Source organism: Gouania willdenowi, chromosome 18, assembly GCF_900634775.1.
Source record: "Gouania willdenowi chromosome 18, fGouWil2.1, whole genome shotgun sequence".
In the NCBI taxonomy this organism is placed as follows: Eukaryota; Metazoa; Chordata; class Actinopteri; order Blenniiformes; family Gobiesocidae; genus Gouania; species Gouania willdenowi.
The window spans coordinates 3,870,846-3,889,201 of record NC_041061.1 but is presented as its reverse complement, the minus strand read 5'-3'; the positions used below and the strand labels follow the sequence as shown (position 1 = coordinate 3,889,201).

The 18,356-nt window shown below is 38.8% G+C and overlaps 2 protein-coding genes across 2 annotated transcripts; both read right to left on the bottom strand.

The window, feature by feature from the left end:
* Nucleotides 1-1,131: 1,131 nt before the first annotated feature.
* On the bottom strand, nucleotides 1,132-15,269 carry LOC114480788 (E3 ubiquitin/ISG15 ligase TRIM25-like). The gene is made up of 5 exons (XM_028475212.1): nucleotides 15,250-15,269; nucleotides 14,423-14,497; nucleotides 5,424-5,946; nucleotides 1,591-1,809; nucleotides 1,132-1,513 (listed from the first exon to the last, which is right to left on the bottom strand). Exons 1-5 carry the CDS (start codon nucleotides 15,267-15,269, stop codon nucleotides 1,493-1,495), a joined length of 858 nt encoding a protein of 285 aa, XP_028331013.1. The 3' UTR covers nucleotides 1,132-1,492.
* LOC114480544 (E3 ubiquitin-protein ligase TRIM47-like) lies at nucleotides 15,144-17,164 on the bottom strand. The gene is made up of 3 exons (XM_028474778.1): nucleotides 16,941-17,164; nucleotides 16,658-16,709; nucleotides 15,144-16,290 (listed from the first exon to the last, which is right to left on the bottom strand). Exon 3 carries the CDS (start codon nucleotides 16,281-16,283, stop codon nucleotides 15,729-15,731), a length of 555 nt encoding a protein of 184 aa, XP_028330579.1. The 5' UTR covers nucleotides 16,284-16,290; nucleotides 16,658-16,709; nucleotides 16,941-17,164; the 3' UTR covers nucleotides 15,144-15,728.
* Between the last annotated feature and the right edge of the window lie 1,192 nt (nucleotides 17,165-18,356).

Genomic DNA, 18,356 nt, shown 5'->3' with positions numbered 1-18,356 from the left:
CTTAAAACATTCCCTGCCGATTGATTAACATGGATGGCGATAGATGTGTCGTAGTTGATCACAGTTCATTTGTTTCGGTCATCAAAATGGATGCCGGAAGTCGTCTCAACTGTGATCAAGATGGATACCGGAAGTCGTCTCTCAACGGATGGTGCGCTAGCGCCCCCTCACACTCTGAGGTCATAAGCTGAATAGGTTTCACTTGTCGTACCGTCCAGAAGTGAAATAAAATTAAAATAAACATTTGGAAATTACCAAACTACACCAAAATAACATACACACACTTGGGGTATTTGGAAGCCTTTCAGGTCGAACTCACACCACGTCGGGGAGATATTTGCTCCACACACACGCGCGCACACACTTTTCTGTAAATGTGAAAAAACAAAAAAAAAGAAAAATGGGGGAAGGAACTAAGTAAACAAAAGAAGAAAAAAGGGGGGTAAAAAGAAAAGGAAAAAATGGGAAACACTGGGGAAAGTGAGAAAGTATGATTAGGATAAGAATTCCCACTGAAGTATACTTCCAAGTGAGAAAGCTATGGGGTACCAAGTGTAAAAATTTTGTATAAAAGTTTTAGCTAACACACACTCACTTTTCTCATATTTAGCACATTTTCCTACATTTAACCACATATATAGAGATAAAAAAGGATTAAATCTAAATTTTAAATCTAAATCTAAATGTTATATGTTATATCTACATGTTAAATCTAAATCTAAATGTTTAAATCTATATATTAAATTTAAATCTAAATGTTTTAATCTAAATAATATATGTTAAATCTAAATATTTAAATCTAAATCTAAATGTTATATATCATATCTAAATGCTTCATCTTATATCTAAATGTTAAATGTTAAATATAAATGTTAAATGTTAAATATAAATCTAAATGTTGAACTTAAATGTTTTGCACATATGCTAATTGACCCCGCCCCTTGTAACCTCAACTAATACACAAGCAGAGACACACACAGCCGATCCCACCCACCTTTTTACCCGTCACCGATGCTTGCCTGGGTGATATCCATGGCTGGTACTCTCCGTATCGAGATCAAGCGTGCGGTCATGGCAGGTGGACGAGCTGCCCTTCACAATACACTCCCGCAACACAACAGTGCAACACAGTTATTAAAATGTATTTTAATGCTGTAGTTTGTCGATGTGTGTTAATTTGATGTGACATGCTGAGATCTCATGGTATTCATGTGGTTACGGTAGCTGAATAGATAAGGACGTGCGCTAGAAAGCGTAAGGTCTTGGGATTGAACCCACCATAGGCCATCTTTCTAGTTTTGTCTTTTTGGGGATGTCTAGAAAGTTGTAAAAATGTTCATTCAGTATGAGTAGTATATGTAGTATGACATTTACAACAGTTATCTTAAACTACTTTTCCTTTCACATAGAAATACATTCACATCGGTTCCACTGAACAGGTTAGAGTCCCAGGATAGAATTGTTCAGGACGATTACGATGTCTCATCTTCGTTCAGGCAGTTCGTAGAAAAGCCTGTAGGAAGCAGACGGTGATCAGATGATGACAGACGAAGCTTCAGTGAATGAATCTGAAGTAAGCGTAGTGAGAACCTGTAAGAAGCGTAGGTCGTCCTCGATGTGTGAAAGCAGCTCCAGCTCGGAGCGCTTCCTCTTCAGCTCCAGGATTTCTCCCTCCAGCGTTCTGAGCGCTTCCTCTTCCTCCTGACGATGGTTTCCACTCACGGCCACTGAGAGCTGGTCTTTCTCCACCTCACACAGTCGCTCCTGGATGTTCTGCTGCAGTTTGAGGAGACGTCGCTTTAGTTTGTCCTGTGGAGAAACCACAGGTGAGATTACCAATCGTTAAAGGACAGAAGTCCGTTAGCGTAGCTGGGTTTCCATTACAAATTTTCACAAAACAAAAGCAATATTTCTAAATTCGCAGACGCCAACAGATGGCCAGTGATGTTGTGGGGATTAAACTGGACTCTCTGACAGTGGTGATAGAGAGGAGGAGCCTGTCCAAGGCTGATTTATGCTTTTCACTTACGTCATCCATTTCTCAGTTACTGTGATAGTGTGTAACCTGACTCCAATAACTAATACAGACATAAAGTGTGGTTAGCGTTATAATCTTCTCAACATGTTAGTCAACAACATCACAATGTTACAAATGACATCTCAAGTAATTCAGAAAGTGAGTTTTTTACTGTTTACACAAATATTTCAATAATGCCATATATGGCATTGACCTTGACCATTCCAAGGAAAGGAGTGAGTAGTTGCAGAAGCTGCGAGTGGAAAATTACAACAGAATGTTGAAACAGGACATGTAACATTGGTTTTTAGCAATGATTATATAGTTAGATCAACTCCCAGTTGATTATTTAGAACCTTCACTATCTTACTTTTTTTTTTACTGCTGTAATGTGTGTGTATCTAATCCTTATTTTAAACAGTCTTTTATACTTAATTATACACTTATTTAATGTTTATTCTTTCTTTCATTTTTGTTTAACGTTCAGTCTTTTATTTGTGATTTTTTCTTGAGCAGCTGTAACGAAAGCAATTTCCCCCTGGGAGAAATAAAGGAATTCTGATTCTGATAAAAAATAATAATAATAATAATGAATTGTTATTTCTTAAAGAGGATAATGATGATTATTGACATTAACTTCAAATAAAATTATGATAAACTAATTTGTTAACCAACTTCACCTCCTGCAACATCTACAGACCATCAACTTTCCTTTCACCTGTGGTAAACCTTACATTTTAAATCTCTGGAAGGATAACTAAACTAACAAAAAGACTATTCTGGAAGAAAATAGAGATTTCAGAATCAGAATCAGAATCAGAAATGTTTTATTTGCCATGTACAGTTTTGAGGACAGTACAAGGAATTTGACTTGGTGGTTGGTGCACAAAACAAGCAACAAAAAGAAATAAAAGAAATAAAAACAACTAAAAACAACACAACAAAGAACAACCCAGCAACAATAATAATAATAATAATGATAAATATAAAGGATGAGGGATAAATAAAGGATAGATAGAGAATAAAGGATAAATAGGATAAATATAAATATATATATACAGTGCAGCAGGTATCAAGCTGGTGGAGGTGGTGATCGGGTGGGGGGGGGGGGGGGGGGTTCAGTGGGTGACTTGGGGTGTGTTCATGTGGATGGTGGCAGAGGGAAAGAAGCTGTTTTTGTGTCTGGAGGTTCTGGTCCTGATGGACCGAAACCTCCTACCAGAAGGGAGAGATTGAAACAGTTTATGACCGGGGTGGGAGGGGTCGGCCACAATCTTTCCTGCACGCCTCAAAATCCTGGAGGCGTACAGGTCCTGGAGGGAGGGCAGATTGCAGCCGATGACCTTCTCTGCAGAGTGGATGATACGCTGCAGTCTGGCCTTGTCCTTGGCCGTAGCTGCAGCGTACCAGATGGTGATGGAGGAGCAGAGGATGGACTGGATGATGGATCTGTAGAAGTTCACCATCATCTTTGTTGGCAGACTGAACTTCCTCAGCTGCCGCAGAAAGTACATCCTCTGCTGAGCTTTTTTGATAAGGGAGCTGATGTTCAGCTCCCACTTGAGGTCCTGAGTGATGATGGTCCCCAGGAAGCAGAAGTACTCTACAGAGCTCACTGTAGAGTCTCCCAGGGTGAGGGGGGTGAGGGGGGCTGGGTTCTTCCTGAAGTCTGCTATCATCTCCACTGTCTTTAAAGCATTGAGCTCCAGGTTGTTCTGGCTGCACCAGGACACCAGCCGGTCTGTCTCCCACCTGTAGTCGGACTCGTCTCCATCAGCGATGAGACCGATGATGGTCGTGTCGTCTGCAAACTTCAGGAGTTTGACCGACTGGTGAGAGGAGGTGCAGCTGTTGGTGTACAGGGAGAAGAGCAGAGGAGAAAGAACACAGCCCTGAGGAGATCCAGTGCTGATGGTCCGGGGAGCAGAGATGGTTTTTCCCAGCTTCACGTGCTGCTTCCTGTCAGACAGGAAGTCTGTGATCCACCTGCAGGTGGAGTCTGGCACGTTCAGCTGGGAAAGCTTGTCCTGAAGGAGAGCTGGGATTATTGTATTAAAAGCAGAGCTTTAATTTAATTTAATTTATTTGTGTATGGAAATATTTATTTAACATGCTTAATATGCATACTTGATGTGTCGCAAGAAATTAGCATTTAGCATATGTTGACCAGGATTAACCAAGGAGCCTGTTTGTTTACCACAAACTGTTTACAGAATGCTGTCCCAGGAACTTTGAGGTGCATATCTAACCCCACTATACAGAGCCAAGAAGACTGGCTCTAACACTTTGAACTTTTCAGTACAAACTCTTTTTACGACTCCACACAGGGGGTAAAACCCCTGTCTTCTCCCCTTTCACAAACAGATACTTTTGGCACACTGTAAGATGACAAAACTTGTCCTATTGGTCCCTGACCACCTGTGGTGAACTGTCACACAAGGACACATGCCAGGCCTCCCCTAAGAGACTGGGTGGAGAAATACTAGTAATTTTCCAAACCAAATGAGAATAAAGAAACTGTTACTATGTTTGAAAAGTCACAAAAGAAAACATTATCGGAATGGTTCCTGCAGAAATTGAAATTGCAAATATTGTCTGTTCAATGCCACTCTTTTCAGGTGATTCTATCCATAACAGAATGCTATTTTTGACGTTTGATCATTTAAAAAGGGCTTAGAATACCAGAAAACATCACAAAAGTTAGTTTAGGGTATTTACTGCAACCATATACTAAATAAAAAGCATAACATGATTTTTGACTTTGAATTGAGTCGAATGCATGTTATTTGACGCCATAAAACATCCATTGGTTAAAAAGTAATTAATACTCTGAGTTGTTTTTGAGAAGCGTACTTTGTACTTTTACTTTAACACCAGTACTTTTACTTGTAATTGTGTACAATTTAAGCAATGTAACAGTATTTGTACTTGAATACAAATTTTTAGTACTCTTTCCACCTTTGCAAAAACTGGATCTTTATTAATTAACAATTATTGTCAAACTGTGCGTTGTTTGGTATATTTCTTTTGGAATAATTGCATGATATTATTGATCAAATTAAATAGTAAGAAAACAAATGGTGACAAAGGACAAATATCTAAATAAGACGAGATTATTATTATTATTATTATTATTATACATCAATTTTATATAGCGCTTTTCTGGGTACTCAAAGTCGCTTTACAATGAAGGGAGCAGTGTTGGGGTCGGTGCCTTGCTCAAGGGTACCTCGGCAGTGCTTGAGAAGTGCCCTGGCACCTCTCCAGCCACCAGAACAACTTCTGTTCTTTTAGTCCGTACTGGGACTTGAACAGGCCACCCTGCGGTTCCAAACCCATGTCCCTACGGACTAAGCCACTGCCGCCCCAAAAGTAGTAGAGATAAAAGATAAGAAACAGGTCTTACCTTCTTCTTGGCCGCTGCCCTGTTGATAGGAATAAGTCGGTGACCTCTGTGCTCCGTCTGAACACACGTGGCACACACACACGTCTGGTCCGTGCTGCAGAAGCGTTCTAGCATCTTCCCGTGCAGTCTGCAACGAGGCTCCTCCAGGTTCTTCACCACGCTGAGCAGACGGTGGCGCCCCAGGTCTCCGCTCTGGTAATGTGGCTCCAGGTGGTCTCCACAGTAGGAAGCCACACACACCAGGCAGGACATTGCTGCCGAACCACTGCAGAAGTCACAGGACACCTCCCCGGCCTTCGCACGTGCACTTTCCCTACGAGTCGGTGCCGTTTCCAGGCGTGGCCTCACGGGGAATACCGCTTTACAGAGAGGACACTGGCAGGACTCATGGATTCTCCAGTATTCACCAATACAACTCAGGCAGAAGCAGTGACCACAGGGGAGAGAGGCGGGGTGGGAGAACCTGTCCAGGCAGATGGAACACAGAGGACTGGCCAACGACATTTGGATCCTCTCTACCAGTCTGAAAAATACGGAAAAGTGAAAGAATACTTGTTTGGAATTTCACTTACAAGCTCTATCTAAATATGTTATAATACTAACTAGAGCTACAGAAAAACCAATGTATTTGGCATGAAGTAGTGTTGCTGATTCTTTCTTGTCCAACTCTTGACATTTTAGTCAAAGTTTTTAAATTTGGCCTATTTTGTTGAGTGACTGTCCTCTATGGGTTGAAACACTGCTATTATGATCGAATTTTCCTCTTGGCTGAGAATGATGGTTTGTGATATTTTGGTTAGCCCCGCCCCCCTTTAAAAATTAGCATCTGTCGACTCGCTAGTAGCTAGTAGGCTGCTGTCAGAGAGTGATGGGCGTGTCTTAGCTGTTCCAGGAGCCCCGCCCATAATCAAGAAATGCAAGTCAAAACATTTGAAATTTGTTACTCTTTGAAAGTTCTTGTAGAGCAGTCAGGAGGATGAAAATCGGCTCGTCCGTGACCGCCATTGATGCTTAAGTCGTAGAAAGTGGGACAAGCCAGTTAGTGATCCAATAGGAAGGAAGCTGATTTTGTTTGTGGTTTTAAAATCTTACATTGCATTTGAAACACTCTAGGGTTTGTTTACTCTGATAATTTGCCTCGTTTAGTTCATGTGAACGCGCAGACAAAATCTAGAGCTCTAAATCTCCGTGCAGAAACAAAGGCAGAGGTCGGCGCGCTCCGGGAAGACATTCTGCACAAGATGGACAGCCTGCGTAACGCACACGCACAGACGGCGAAAGAACAGAAAGAAATGGGCGGTGCACTCAGCGATGTAACGGACAGGTTGGTGATCTTGGAAAAAAACCACGACATGCTGACGAAGGATCACAAAAAGCTGCAGGAGAAGTGCACTGACCTCGAAAACAGAAGCCGTAGACAGAACCTCCGGGTGGTCGGTATCGCGGAAGGCATCGAGGCGGGAAACCCGAGTCGCTTTGTGGCGGAATTTTTCCCTGACGTGCTGGGAGCTGGAAGTTTTGACACACCGCTGCTGATTGACAGGGCACACCGGAGCCTGGCGCCGAAACCACGGGACGGAGAGAGACCACGGGCGCTTATTGTAAGGCTGCACTACTATGCAGATAAAGAAAAAATTCTGAAATTATCCAGAGAGAAGGGCCGTCTGATCTACAAAGGCTCTCCTGTGCACATATTCCCTGATATGAGCCCAGAAGTCGGCAAACAGCGAGCAGCGTTCAACCAGGTGAAGGCGGGGCTGCGCCAGGCAAAGATCCCATACAGTATGTACTACCCAGCAAAGCTGACATTCACCCTGGACAACATCAGGCACTCCTTCACCAATCCACAAGACGCAGACACGTTCATCAGGGCTAACATCACACACCCGCCTGAGGACATCTGAAGAACGGAGCCCCTCTGTGCCTACCTGAAACACCTGAGTAACTATAACTCTTTAAACAAAAAAAAAAAAAAAGAAAAACGATATTAAAGACGAATGTGTGGCCGCTCCACATTGCCTGTTTATCTGTTGTTATACTGGTTAAAATATTATTATTTGTTATATATTATACATCCTTGTTATTGTTAAATATACGGACAATTATTTAATACTAGTTTGACAGATATTATAAGTACATATTACTGTATTTCTATTCTAGTATTACACATGTTTAGTGCCTATAAGCCATTTCATTACTTTATCATTATTGAGGCAGAGCCATTTAATTTCTTATTAATATAATTATAATTTATATATATTATAGGTACATGTTACTGTATTTTTATTCTAGTACTACAAATGTTTAGTGCTTATATGTCACCTTATTACTTTATCACTATTGAGGCAGAGCCATTTCATTTTTTATTAATATCATTATATTGTATATATATTATAGGTGCATGTTACTCTATTTCTATTCTAGTATTACAAATGACTAGTGCTTATAAGTCACTTTATTTACTTTATCACAGCCATTTCATTTCTTATTAATATAATTTACGAACAAAGTTATCAGGGAGTAAAGTTAGGGCATGAAAGAAAAATGGTCTAGGGAAAACAAATAAGTACACTTAACATGGGAGCTTAGTGGTAAGTCAAGCGACAAATGTTAGAAAGCTTGTCCCCCGTTAGGGGAATTGTAGCAAGGGGTTCTGAAGGGAAAGTTTTGTTCCCGGTACAGGGTTTATTTTTTAATGTATTTTTTATTTTAGATATCACTGCAAAAATATGTTTTTCAAACTATATAATGGTGGATAATGGTTGATAAGATCAATAACTTTGATATATCTGGAAACCTGGTTCAGTTTGTCACATGGAACTGTAAAGGATTAAATGGAGCTATAAAACGCGGAAACGTATTGGCCCACCTCAAAAAACTAAAGACAGATATAGCATTCTTACAGGAAACACACCTAAGGGATAAAGATCACCATAGGTTACGTTGCAAATGGACAGGACAAATATTCCACTCTTCGTTTAACTTTAAAAATAGAGGCACCGCCATAATAATCAAAAACTCAATACCTTTCGCAATGTCTGAGGTTATAGCTGACCCGCAGGGGAGATTTGTGATTGTGACAGGTAAACTATACGGCTACCCAATTACTTTGGCTAATATCTACGCACCCAACGTTGACGATGAACATTTTGTATCAATGTTTTTGGCCAAACTGCCTAACATGAATTCTCACCGATTGATAATTGGTGGAGACTTCAATTTGGTCTTAGACCCCAACCTTGATAGATCGTCAAACAGATCTACAGCTTTATCTAAATCCGCAAGGAAAATCCATACGTTTCTTAATACATATAAATTGGCAGACCCATGGAGAACCCAATTTCCCAACGCACGTCAGTACTCTTACTTTTCATCAGTCCATCACACTTATTCCAGGATAGATCTATTTTTAATTGATAAAGAACTTTTGCCCCTGATGAAAACCTGTGATTATAAACCAATTGTAATATCTGACCATGGCCCACTAACACTGCAATTAGTATTTGGACATAAACATGCTTCAAAAGTATGGCGTTTCGATAATAACGTACTATCAGATAAAAAAATGGTTGATAAACTAAAAAACGAAATAAATATCTATATGTCATTTAATGACACACCTGACACTTCAAGATCTACATTATGGGAGGCATTGAAAGCTTACATACGTGGGCATATTATTTCTTATAAAAGTGCAATAAATAAACAACGTAGAGAGAGAGAAAGCAAAATAAGTGATGAGATTATGGCCATAGACCAACAGTATGCACTCAATCCCTCCCCAGAACTTCATAAAAAAAAGATAGCCCTCCAGACTGAACTTAATCTAATCTACTCTACAGAAACAGCCAAACTCCTAACTCAAACAAAACATAAATACTATGAACATGGGGAGAAAACTGGTAGAATTCTTGCACGCCAAATAAAAGAACAGGCTGCATCAAGAACAATAACAGAAATAAAAACTGACTCCGGTCAGACTACCATTGACCCAGAAGAAATAAATAATGTTTTTAAAATTTTTTACACTAAATTATATACCTCAGAATCCCTGGGAGATATGTCACTGATTGAAACTTTCTTTGAAAAATTAGATGTCCCTAAAATAGGGTTAAGCTACAAAGAATTATTAGATAAACCCATAACTACGTCAGAAATAGAACAGGCTATACAAAATATGCAAAATTCAAAAACCCCGGGCCCTGACGGTTACACCTCTGAATTTTATAAAATGTTTAAAAGTCAAATCTCTCCTCTTCTCCTTGACGTACTCAATGACGCACTTATTAAGGGTTGCCTACCACCAACCTTTTATTTAGCAAATATATCTTTAATACATAAAAAAGATAGGGACCCCCTGGACCCTGGGTCTTACAGACCAATAAGCCTGCTGAATGTAGATTACAAAATATTTGCAAAAATTTTGGCCACACGTCTGGAGGAAATTCTCCCAACTGTAATTTCACAAGATCAGACAGGATTTATCAAGGATAGGCAGCTATTTTTTAACATACGGAGACTACTTAACATTATTTACACACAGTCCACAAATAATGAACACCCTGAAATATTAATCTCCTTAGACGCGGAAAAAGCCTTTGACAGGGTTCAATGGGATTACCTCTTCTCAACCCTGTCTAAGTTTGGAATTGGCTCAAAATTCATCTCCCTAGTTAAATTATTGTATGCTCAGCCTCAGGCTTCCGTAAAAACGAATAATATCAATTCAAACTACTTTCCACTTGGTCGCTCTACAAGGCAGGGGTGTCCCCTTTCACCACTGCTATTTGCACTTGCCATTGAACCCCTCGCTATCTCTCTACGTACAGAGAAAGATTATAAAGGTATTGAGAGAGCAGGATCGGAGCACAAAGTAGCCTTATACGCAGACGATTTACTCTTGTTCATCTCTAACCCTGCGAAATCGATGCCTGGTATATTGTCAATTTTGGAAAACTTTGGCACAATATCCGGATACAAGATCAACTTCTCAAAGAGTACACTGTTCCCAATTAACTTAAAAGCCAAACAGAACATACATACTCTCAACTCCCTGCCATTTAAAATATCAGACCGATTTAAATATCTAGGGATAAATATTACTGAAAATCATCCTGACCTATTTAAACATAATTTTTTGAAGCTGTATGACCATACAATATGTAACTTTGACAAGTGGGCTAATCTTCCAATCTCCCTTGCGGGTCGAATTAATATTGTGAGAATGACTATTTTACCAAGATATTTATTTCTCTTTCAGTGTATCCCTATTTTTATTAACAAATCATTTTTTGACAAATTAGATGCAGCCATATCTAAATTTATCTGGAATAAGAAACCTCCAAGAATTAAAAAAACATTTCTACAGAGACCTAAAACATTTGGGGGTATGGGATTGCCTTGCTTTCGCCTCTATTACTGGTCTGGTAACATTCGCTCTATGTCTTTTTGGTTCCACACAGAGGGGGCTGAATGGGCTAAGATGGAAAATCTAAATGACTCCCCTTCCTCTTTAGCAGCAGTACTTTTTTCTACTCTGCCAACGCCAAAAATAAAGATGAAAAACCCAATTATTTCACACTCTATAAAAATTTGGTCCCAAATCCGGAAGCACTTTGGCTGGCAGAAATGTTCGCCACTAATGCCAATAATAAATAATCATTCATTCCCCCCCTCACTTTCCGATAAGTCGTTTCACAAATGGTATTTACAGGGTCTTCGGACAATCAATGACTTATATATCGACAACATTTTTGCCTCATTCCAGCAAATAAAAGAGAAATTTAATATCCCCAACACAGACCACTTTAGGTATTTACAAATCCGAAATTTTATTAAAAAGACATTTCCATCCTTCCCAAACAAACCTTTGGTTTCTCCAATGGACTCACTGTTATTGCCTGAACCACAGACTAAAAAGGCGATCTCTAAGATTCACGATAATTTAACACAAATGGACTGCACAACAACACTAGACCACCTAAGAGAGGCTTGGATGGAGGATCTGGGAGTGGAAATCACAGAGAATCAATGGAAAAGAGCACAAGAATTTGTCCACTCTTCTTCTGTATGTGCCAGACATGGACTGATACAGTTCAAAATTCTACACAGACTACACTTATCTAAGCTACGACTGTCAAAGATGTTCCCTACAGTCGATCCTCTGTGTGACAGATGTGGACAGGCCCCAGCTTCCTTGGCACATATGTTCTGGAACTGCCCGAGACTTTGTAACTACTGGGTTAATGTTTTTAAAACTTTATCTAGCGTTCTTAATATTCGACTCGAGCCAGACCCAGTGTTGGCTGTATTTGGGGTTAAAGCTACAACAACAATTTTATCAAAGAACCAATACAATGTGATACGCTATGTGACGCTGTTAGCCCGAAGGATGATATTACTAAATTGGAAGCAGAAAAACCCACCAGCACATCCAGCGCTACTTAGGGAGGTGATGAATCTGTTACAATTAGAAAAGATCAAATTCTCAGTCAGAGGTAACATATCAAAATTTCAGGAGATATGGCAACCCTTTATCGACTATTTTGAAAAATCCAAATTGTAAATGACAGTGATTCAAATTTTTTATTGTATTTTCTTCTATTATTTTTATTTTTTTTATTTATTTTTTTTTTTTTCTTTGGGGGGAGGGGGGTATACTTTGTACTTTTCATTGTTAAAAAAGAGAACAAAAAAGAAACATGCATATTTGTGTAAGAAATGTTGATGTGATGTAAATTTCAATAAACAGATGTTTGAAAAAAAAAAAATCTAGAGCAGATCAAATAGGCAAATTCTAGAACGATGGATTTTCCTGGTCTCGGAGCCTCTTCTAATTGAAGTCTAGAGCGATTAGGTTCACTGTGAACGCATTACGCATTCGGCACATGCAGGAAGTATCGGTGATGACGTAAAGCACACAGCATTGTGGGTGATCAGGAGAACCGGGTTTTAAAACCACAAAAAAGCATGACAACTTGTTGCTGCTCTGTTGTTGAATGTTGGTAAAGATCAAACGGAAAAGGAAGAAGTTTCTGAGCACTCTATAGCGCTGGCTTTGACCCATAGATGAGAGTGAGGTGTATTGACTGCGCCATATGATATTCATTTTATGCAATATACTTTTTCACTTAAAGTTAAGTATTGCTTTCGTCAGGCTGCCCGAACAAATGTTTTTACAATCAAACCCAGCAAGCTCTGCTGTTGGAATGTTTATTGCCTGTGAATAATGGAAGTTGCCTGTTCCCGTGTTTCTCTGTTGTTGCATGGGGGTTTACCACTGTAATAAACATTTGTTGCTTCCCTTCTTTGTCTTAAAGTTAAAGCTTTAAACTCCACCTGTTGGGTTTCAGGTTTCTCATCAGATCCATATATGTGTTTTTTTGGCTGTATGTTCCTCAGTGTAGTGTTTGGCTCTGCTGCACTCAGACTTTGCAATGGAGGTCTAACTCGGACACTCATCTTCAGTTTGTATTAATAAAATGTTATGTTTATATCAAGAAGGTGTCCGCTGAGTTTTCTTCACATCATCACATCAACATGTAGAAAAAGGGGAACCCACCACAAGAGCCTCTTCTTCAAGTTTCTGTTTCTCTGTCTAGAGAAGTCTCTACTCTAGTAATGTCACCTTCAACTGATTAGCTCATGGATCTGCACCAGAGGCTGATTCAGAAGTTTGTTTCTGAACACAAACCAAGCCAAACAAAGATGATAAAATTATTATGTGCCCATTGTGACCAAGTCTGGTATTAAACCGGTGTGAATGCAGCCTTAATCTCATTTAGTTGACTAAGACTAGACTGTAACTAAAATAGTTCTGATGACAAAATTTTGACTAAAACAAAATTTAATTTTAGTGAAAAGACTACGACTAAAACTAGATCAGAATTTGTTGTTAAAAATAACCAGTGATGGAGCGCCAGGAACGCGTTTAATTTTCTTAGATTATTCAGTGTGGAATCAAGGAAAGAGTTCAATCCTTCACTGGTCTTTTCTCCTGCTAGTTTTGCTTCTTCGTGGAGTTAACATCCAATCACGTTTTAGTCGTCATCTGTTGCCAGAATCACAAATGCTGTTCTGAGATGATTTTGAATGCTATTGGTTGATGAGAGAATGAGCCCACACTAATTTATACCTATTGCCTTGAAAAGATTGTGTGATACATATTGTACTGCTGTTCTAGGCGCAAATTTCCCGCACAGTTCTGCCGGCGCGACGTCAAATGACGCTAGTGTGCATTCTTGACGGCTTGGAAACAAACCACAAATAAATAAGAAATATAGCCGCAAGCGGCGATAAACGGCCCTCGCATTTGCCGCGCCGCCTTTGCCACGCTGCCATCGCTAAATTGCACCGCCTTCAGCAATCTGCGCCGCCTTTGCCGTGCCGCCTCAAGTTCATACAAAGACAAAATTTACAGTGAATTTTATACTATCAATGCGCTATTATTGATTTGTTTAGACAGAAATGTACTATTGAGATATAAACTTAGACATATTTATGATTTTTGTTGTTGTACTAACATCCAAGAACAATGCTGGAGTTGTACTAGTAGTAGTACTAGTAGTAATAGTAGCTCCAGGAGGAGTGTGTTAAAGTTTGACCAGATGATTTTCAAGATTTGGCCAATTTCCTATTAACACAAAATGGAGAGAATCTTGATACAAAATAACACGATAAAAAATAAAGCATGCGTGTCATTGGCTTTTTTGATCGAGAGGCCAAAACGGAATTTGTGAAAAATTCAAAACATTTTAGATTTTTTTTTTTCCTCTATTAAATGATCTTCACTCTAGAGGGCACTAACGAGCCAATTTTAGTATGTTATTTCTACATTGAGCTGGTTTAGGGTCGGGGGTTTAACAACTGATTCACATTTGGCATAAATCGGAGTTTGTATGTGCAAATGCAATCCATAATCATCACAACAAAAACAATATGAAAGTGTTAAAGTTAGAAGGTTGTGTACACACCTTTCTCCTGCTCGCTGTAATACTCATCTTCTCCTTATCTCCTGGTTGTGTTTGTGAAGGTGGAAACACTGCTGGGAACGTTCCTCTGGACTCTGGCTCTTCCTGGATGCCTGTAAATAATTTTACTCTCTGTGACGTGTGGACAATAAATATGTTTCATCATAACTTGATGCACCAATAAGGGTGATTTACTTACTGCACACCTTTAGAAAACCTGCATTCACATTCAAACATACTTAAAGATACACTGGAAAATCATATTTTTTTATGTTTTTTATTTTGCAACAAGCAAGACAAAGGAACAACAAGACAGGACGATACACAGACGGCTTGTGTGTGTTAACATAACGTAATGCAAATATTATAAAGATAATTTAAAAATATCTTTAAACCACAGCACTCAGAGAGCAGAAACCTTCGCAAGAGCCTAATATTGGCAGTTTTCTAGATCAGAGGTTCTCAACATTGGGGTCGGGACCCCATGGTTCTCAAGACACTGGTAGGGGTCACCAGATGCCTTCAAGAAACTAAGGATTTTTTTTTAACAATTTGAGCTCATTTTTGCTTATTTTTTAACCTACGCCAAACTTTCCATATTTTAACCTATTTTCATCACTTATTTGCCATATTTTTGCTCATTTTGATGCATTTTTGCAACATTACTCCCATTGTTGACACTTCTCCATCAAATTTTCTTTTAGGTACATTTTTTCCACTTTCAACACATTTTCAGCACTTATAAACCCTTTCCACCACTTTTCCACTTAATGTCACATATGTTGACCCATTATTGTCCCTTTTAACCTCTTTTCACCATATTTCATACTTATTTTTGCCATTTTAACCACATTTACGATTTGTCATCGTTTGCCATTTTTAAGTAACAGTTTCAATATTGACACTTTGAACCCTTTTTACCACTTTTTCTGTCAGTTTTTGGCCACTCTAATTTGCAACATTTAACCAATTTCTGTGGTTTTTTAAACCACATTTCACAACCTTTTCTACCATTTTTGGTCACTTTTAACCCATTCTGATTAAAACAAGGATGCGCACCAAAATTTAATGGAATCTTCCTTAGCCTAAGGCAGAGATATAACTCTATCACAGCAACAAAACATGAATTATAAGAATATAACAAGTAAAAACTAAATACAGTATAAATACAGTATATCATGTCAACTTCCTATAACTTGATAAATTGACCGTCATTCCATTCTAATTTAACGCTCTGCCCTAAACGTACAATATTGAAAGCAGATCTTTGGTTATTTAAGCATTAATACACTTTATATGAACTTATTCTGATAATATCTGAAAGTTTAAATGTTATCTATTCAACACTACCATCCTCAGCTGCTGCTGCTGCTGCTTCTTCTTCTTCTTCTACGGGCACAGTTTCGTGGTCTTTGTGGATCGTCTCTTTGCACCGTTGACAGGCAAACATCTTATCATCCTTGCAGAAAAAGCCAAGGACCCTGGTGGGCTGCCCGAGGTCCTCCACGGGGTCAATCAGACGGTGTCGCCTCAGGTTGGCCACCGCGCGGTGACGCACCAAGTGAGCCTCACAGAACGAAGTCACGCACACCAGGCACGACTTGGAGGCCATCGCGTTCTGGTCGAGGCACATGTGGCATCGCACTTGCACCGGGGAACACTCTTCTTCTTCTTCTTTCTTCATCTTGTTCTTCTTTTGGTGGGATTTCTCAGCGATGGCGGTGTCATTGGAGGCACCAGGCAGCGGCCTTTTGAATCTGTTATGACAGATCTGGCAACGGTCGGACGAGTTCTTCTCCTGGCAAGTTTTGCAGAACTTGTGGCCACAGGGTAGTTTGAACATTTGGTTGAGATTCTGAGAGACAGAAATGACGCCGCTCATCTCTGCCATGATGGAACTTTGGAAAACAAACCATAATCTTAAACTTTTTACATATGAACTGTGATATAAACTCTACCGACAGATACAAACTAAAAGACATTTCCTTGTTCATCCACAGTCTGTAACAGACATTCCTGTGTCACATTCACATTCCACAAATCTACAACACGCTACCACATTTACATCTGGGAGTTTAGGATCAGAGGCCATTTTATCGTCTTTAGAGGCTATAAAAGTAAATTTAGTTCAGTCAAAGTTGCTACAGAAATCAAATAAGGCAAGATGACATGACGTAGGATGAAACAAGGTGAGATGAGGCAAGACGAAACGACAAGACAAAAGATGAAACTCGATGAAAAGTGATACTGTAATGATATTCTTACCTTTCAGTGATGATGAACCGTCTACTGTGTTGGAGGTTGTTCTCTGGAAACTCTGGAAAACAAACCATAATCTTAAACTTTTTACATATGAACTGTGATATAAACTCTACCGACAGATACAAACTAAAAGACATTTCCTTGTTCATCCACAGTCTGTAACAAACATTCCTGTGTCACATTCACATTCCACATATCTACAACACGCTACCACATTTACATTTAAAGATGAACATCAAAGCAAAAGCTAGACTTAAAAAAAAGAAGGAATGAAAACGTTTCTTACCTTTGTACTTTTCAGTGTGACGAGTGCTTCTCTTAAAAACACGATACAATATCACAAAAAACAAAAGCTCAGAAAAACTATGCAGGGTGTGGAATAAATTCCAAACTAAACAAACAAACCACGACGAACTCGTTTTTAATCTCTGTGGGTGTGTTCATGAACATCTGCGGTACAGTGGTTATCAGACTGAGTAAAACTCAAACCATTAAATGGTTGGAACTGAGTAATTATCACAATATGAACAAGAGAAACCCATTAAAGGGCGAATGTAGAAAACGTTTTTTGTAAAATTAACTCTAGTTAATATAAAATCATTCACATGGTGAAAATATTAATGCAATGAGCGCATTAGCTTATATGGGGTACCATTTGTAAAGTTGCACACGCTAAAATAAACATCAAATTTTCGCAACATTTAGCGACAAACCACACTAGAAAGCGCTCGTTCTCGTCAATGAGCTTTTATTTTGATACTCCTACTACTAACATTTAGATTTAACCTTCAGACTTAAATAATTAATCCTTGACATATTTTTATGGTAAAAGTAAATATCACAAATTTCACATATATTGCTTTAAATCTGGTCAAAAGTAACGTAAAAAAATAAATAAAAAATCACGTTTTTCTAAACGTGATTTGTTGCTAAACGTTGCTGTTTATTTTCGCATGCACAACTTTACAATCGTTGCCCCATAGGGGAACAAAGCTTGGTGTCAGAATGAACTAAAAAAGAAGCTATTCTGCATCGAATTCATTTTAAAGGCATTTTTTAAATTCTAAAGACTTGTGTGCTTTTATTTTGACACGTTTGCAGATGTTAGAATATCTGGATATGAATTAATTTGAAGCCCTCTTTAAGTTCTAACGAATCTTTGCCTTTTCATTGTAGTGTTCGGATAAAAGTGCATCAACCACAGACTAAAGACGAAGCTAAACTCCATGTTATGGTTAAAAAAAATAAAATAAAATGTCGTAACATCAGGTAATATTTAAACTTTAACCCTGCATGTTATTTCACATCCAGAGATGCTAACGTTGCAATCTCAGTATCGTGGGTATTTCCAGAACCAGCAGGAAATGACATCGTATGATGTGATTTCCAAATGCTATTTATCCCAAAATTTCATACAATTTATTAATTTACATGAAATAAAAACAGAAAAAAAGGTTGTAATTTATTGGCAATGTTGTCATTCTCCAACTGAGAGTTAGCATCTCAGGCTTGGAACTGCTAACTAGGAACTATTTTCACCGGAAATGTGTTGCTTGACCTGAAAAAGATGTTTGATCGCATCAGATAATGTCATAGTTCAGGGGTGTCAAACTCATTTTAGTTCAGGGGCCAAATACGAACTAGTTTGACTTTAAGTGGGCTGCAGATTTTAAAAAGTTGGCACTTTACACAACGTATGAAT

Bases quoted from the DNA above. Each gene is read 5' to 3' on its own strand.
- LOC114480544 (XM_028474778.1), bottom strand. From the start codon at position 16,283: ATGGCAGAGATGAGCGGCGTCATTTCTGTCTCTCAGAATCTCAACCAA.
- LOC114480788 (XM_028475212.1), bottom strand. From the start codon at position 15,269: ATGGCAAACGATGACAAATC. The intron at 14,498-15,249 runs GTAAATGTGGTT...ACAGGCATCCAG, and splicing joins ATGGCAAACGATGACAAATC to GAAGAGCCAGAGTCCAGAGG. The intron at 5,947-14,422 runs ATGAGTATTACA...CGTATTTTTCAG, and splicing joins AACCAGGAGATAAGGAGAAG to ACTGGTAGAGAGGATCCAAA.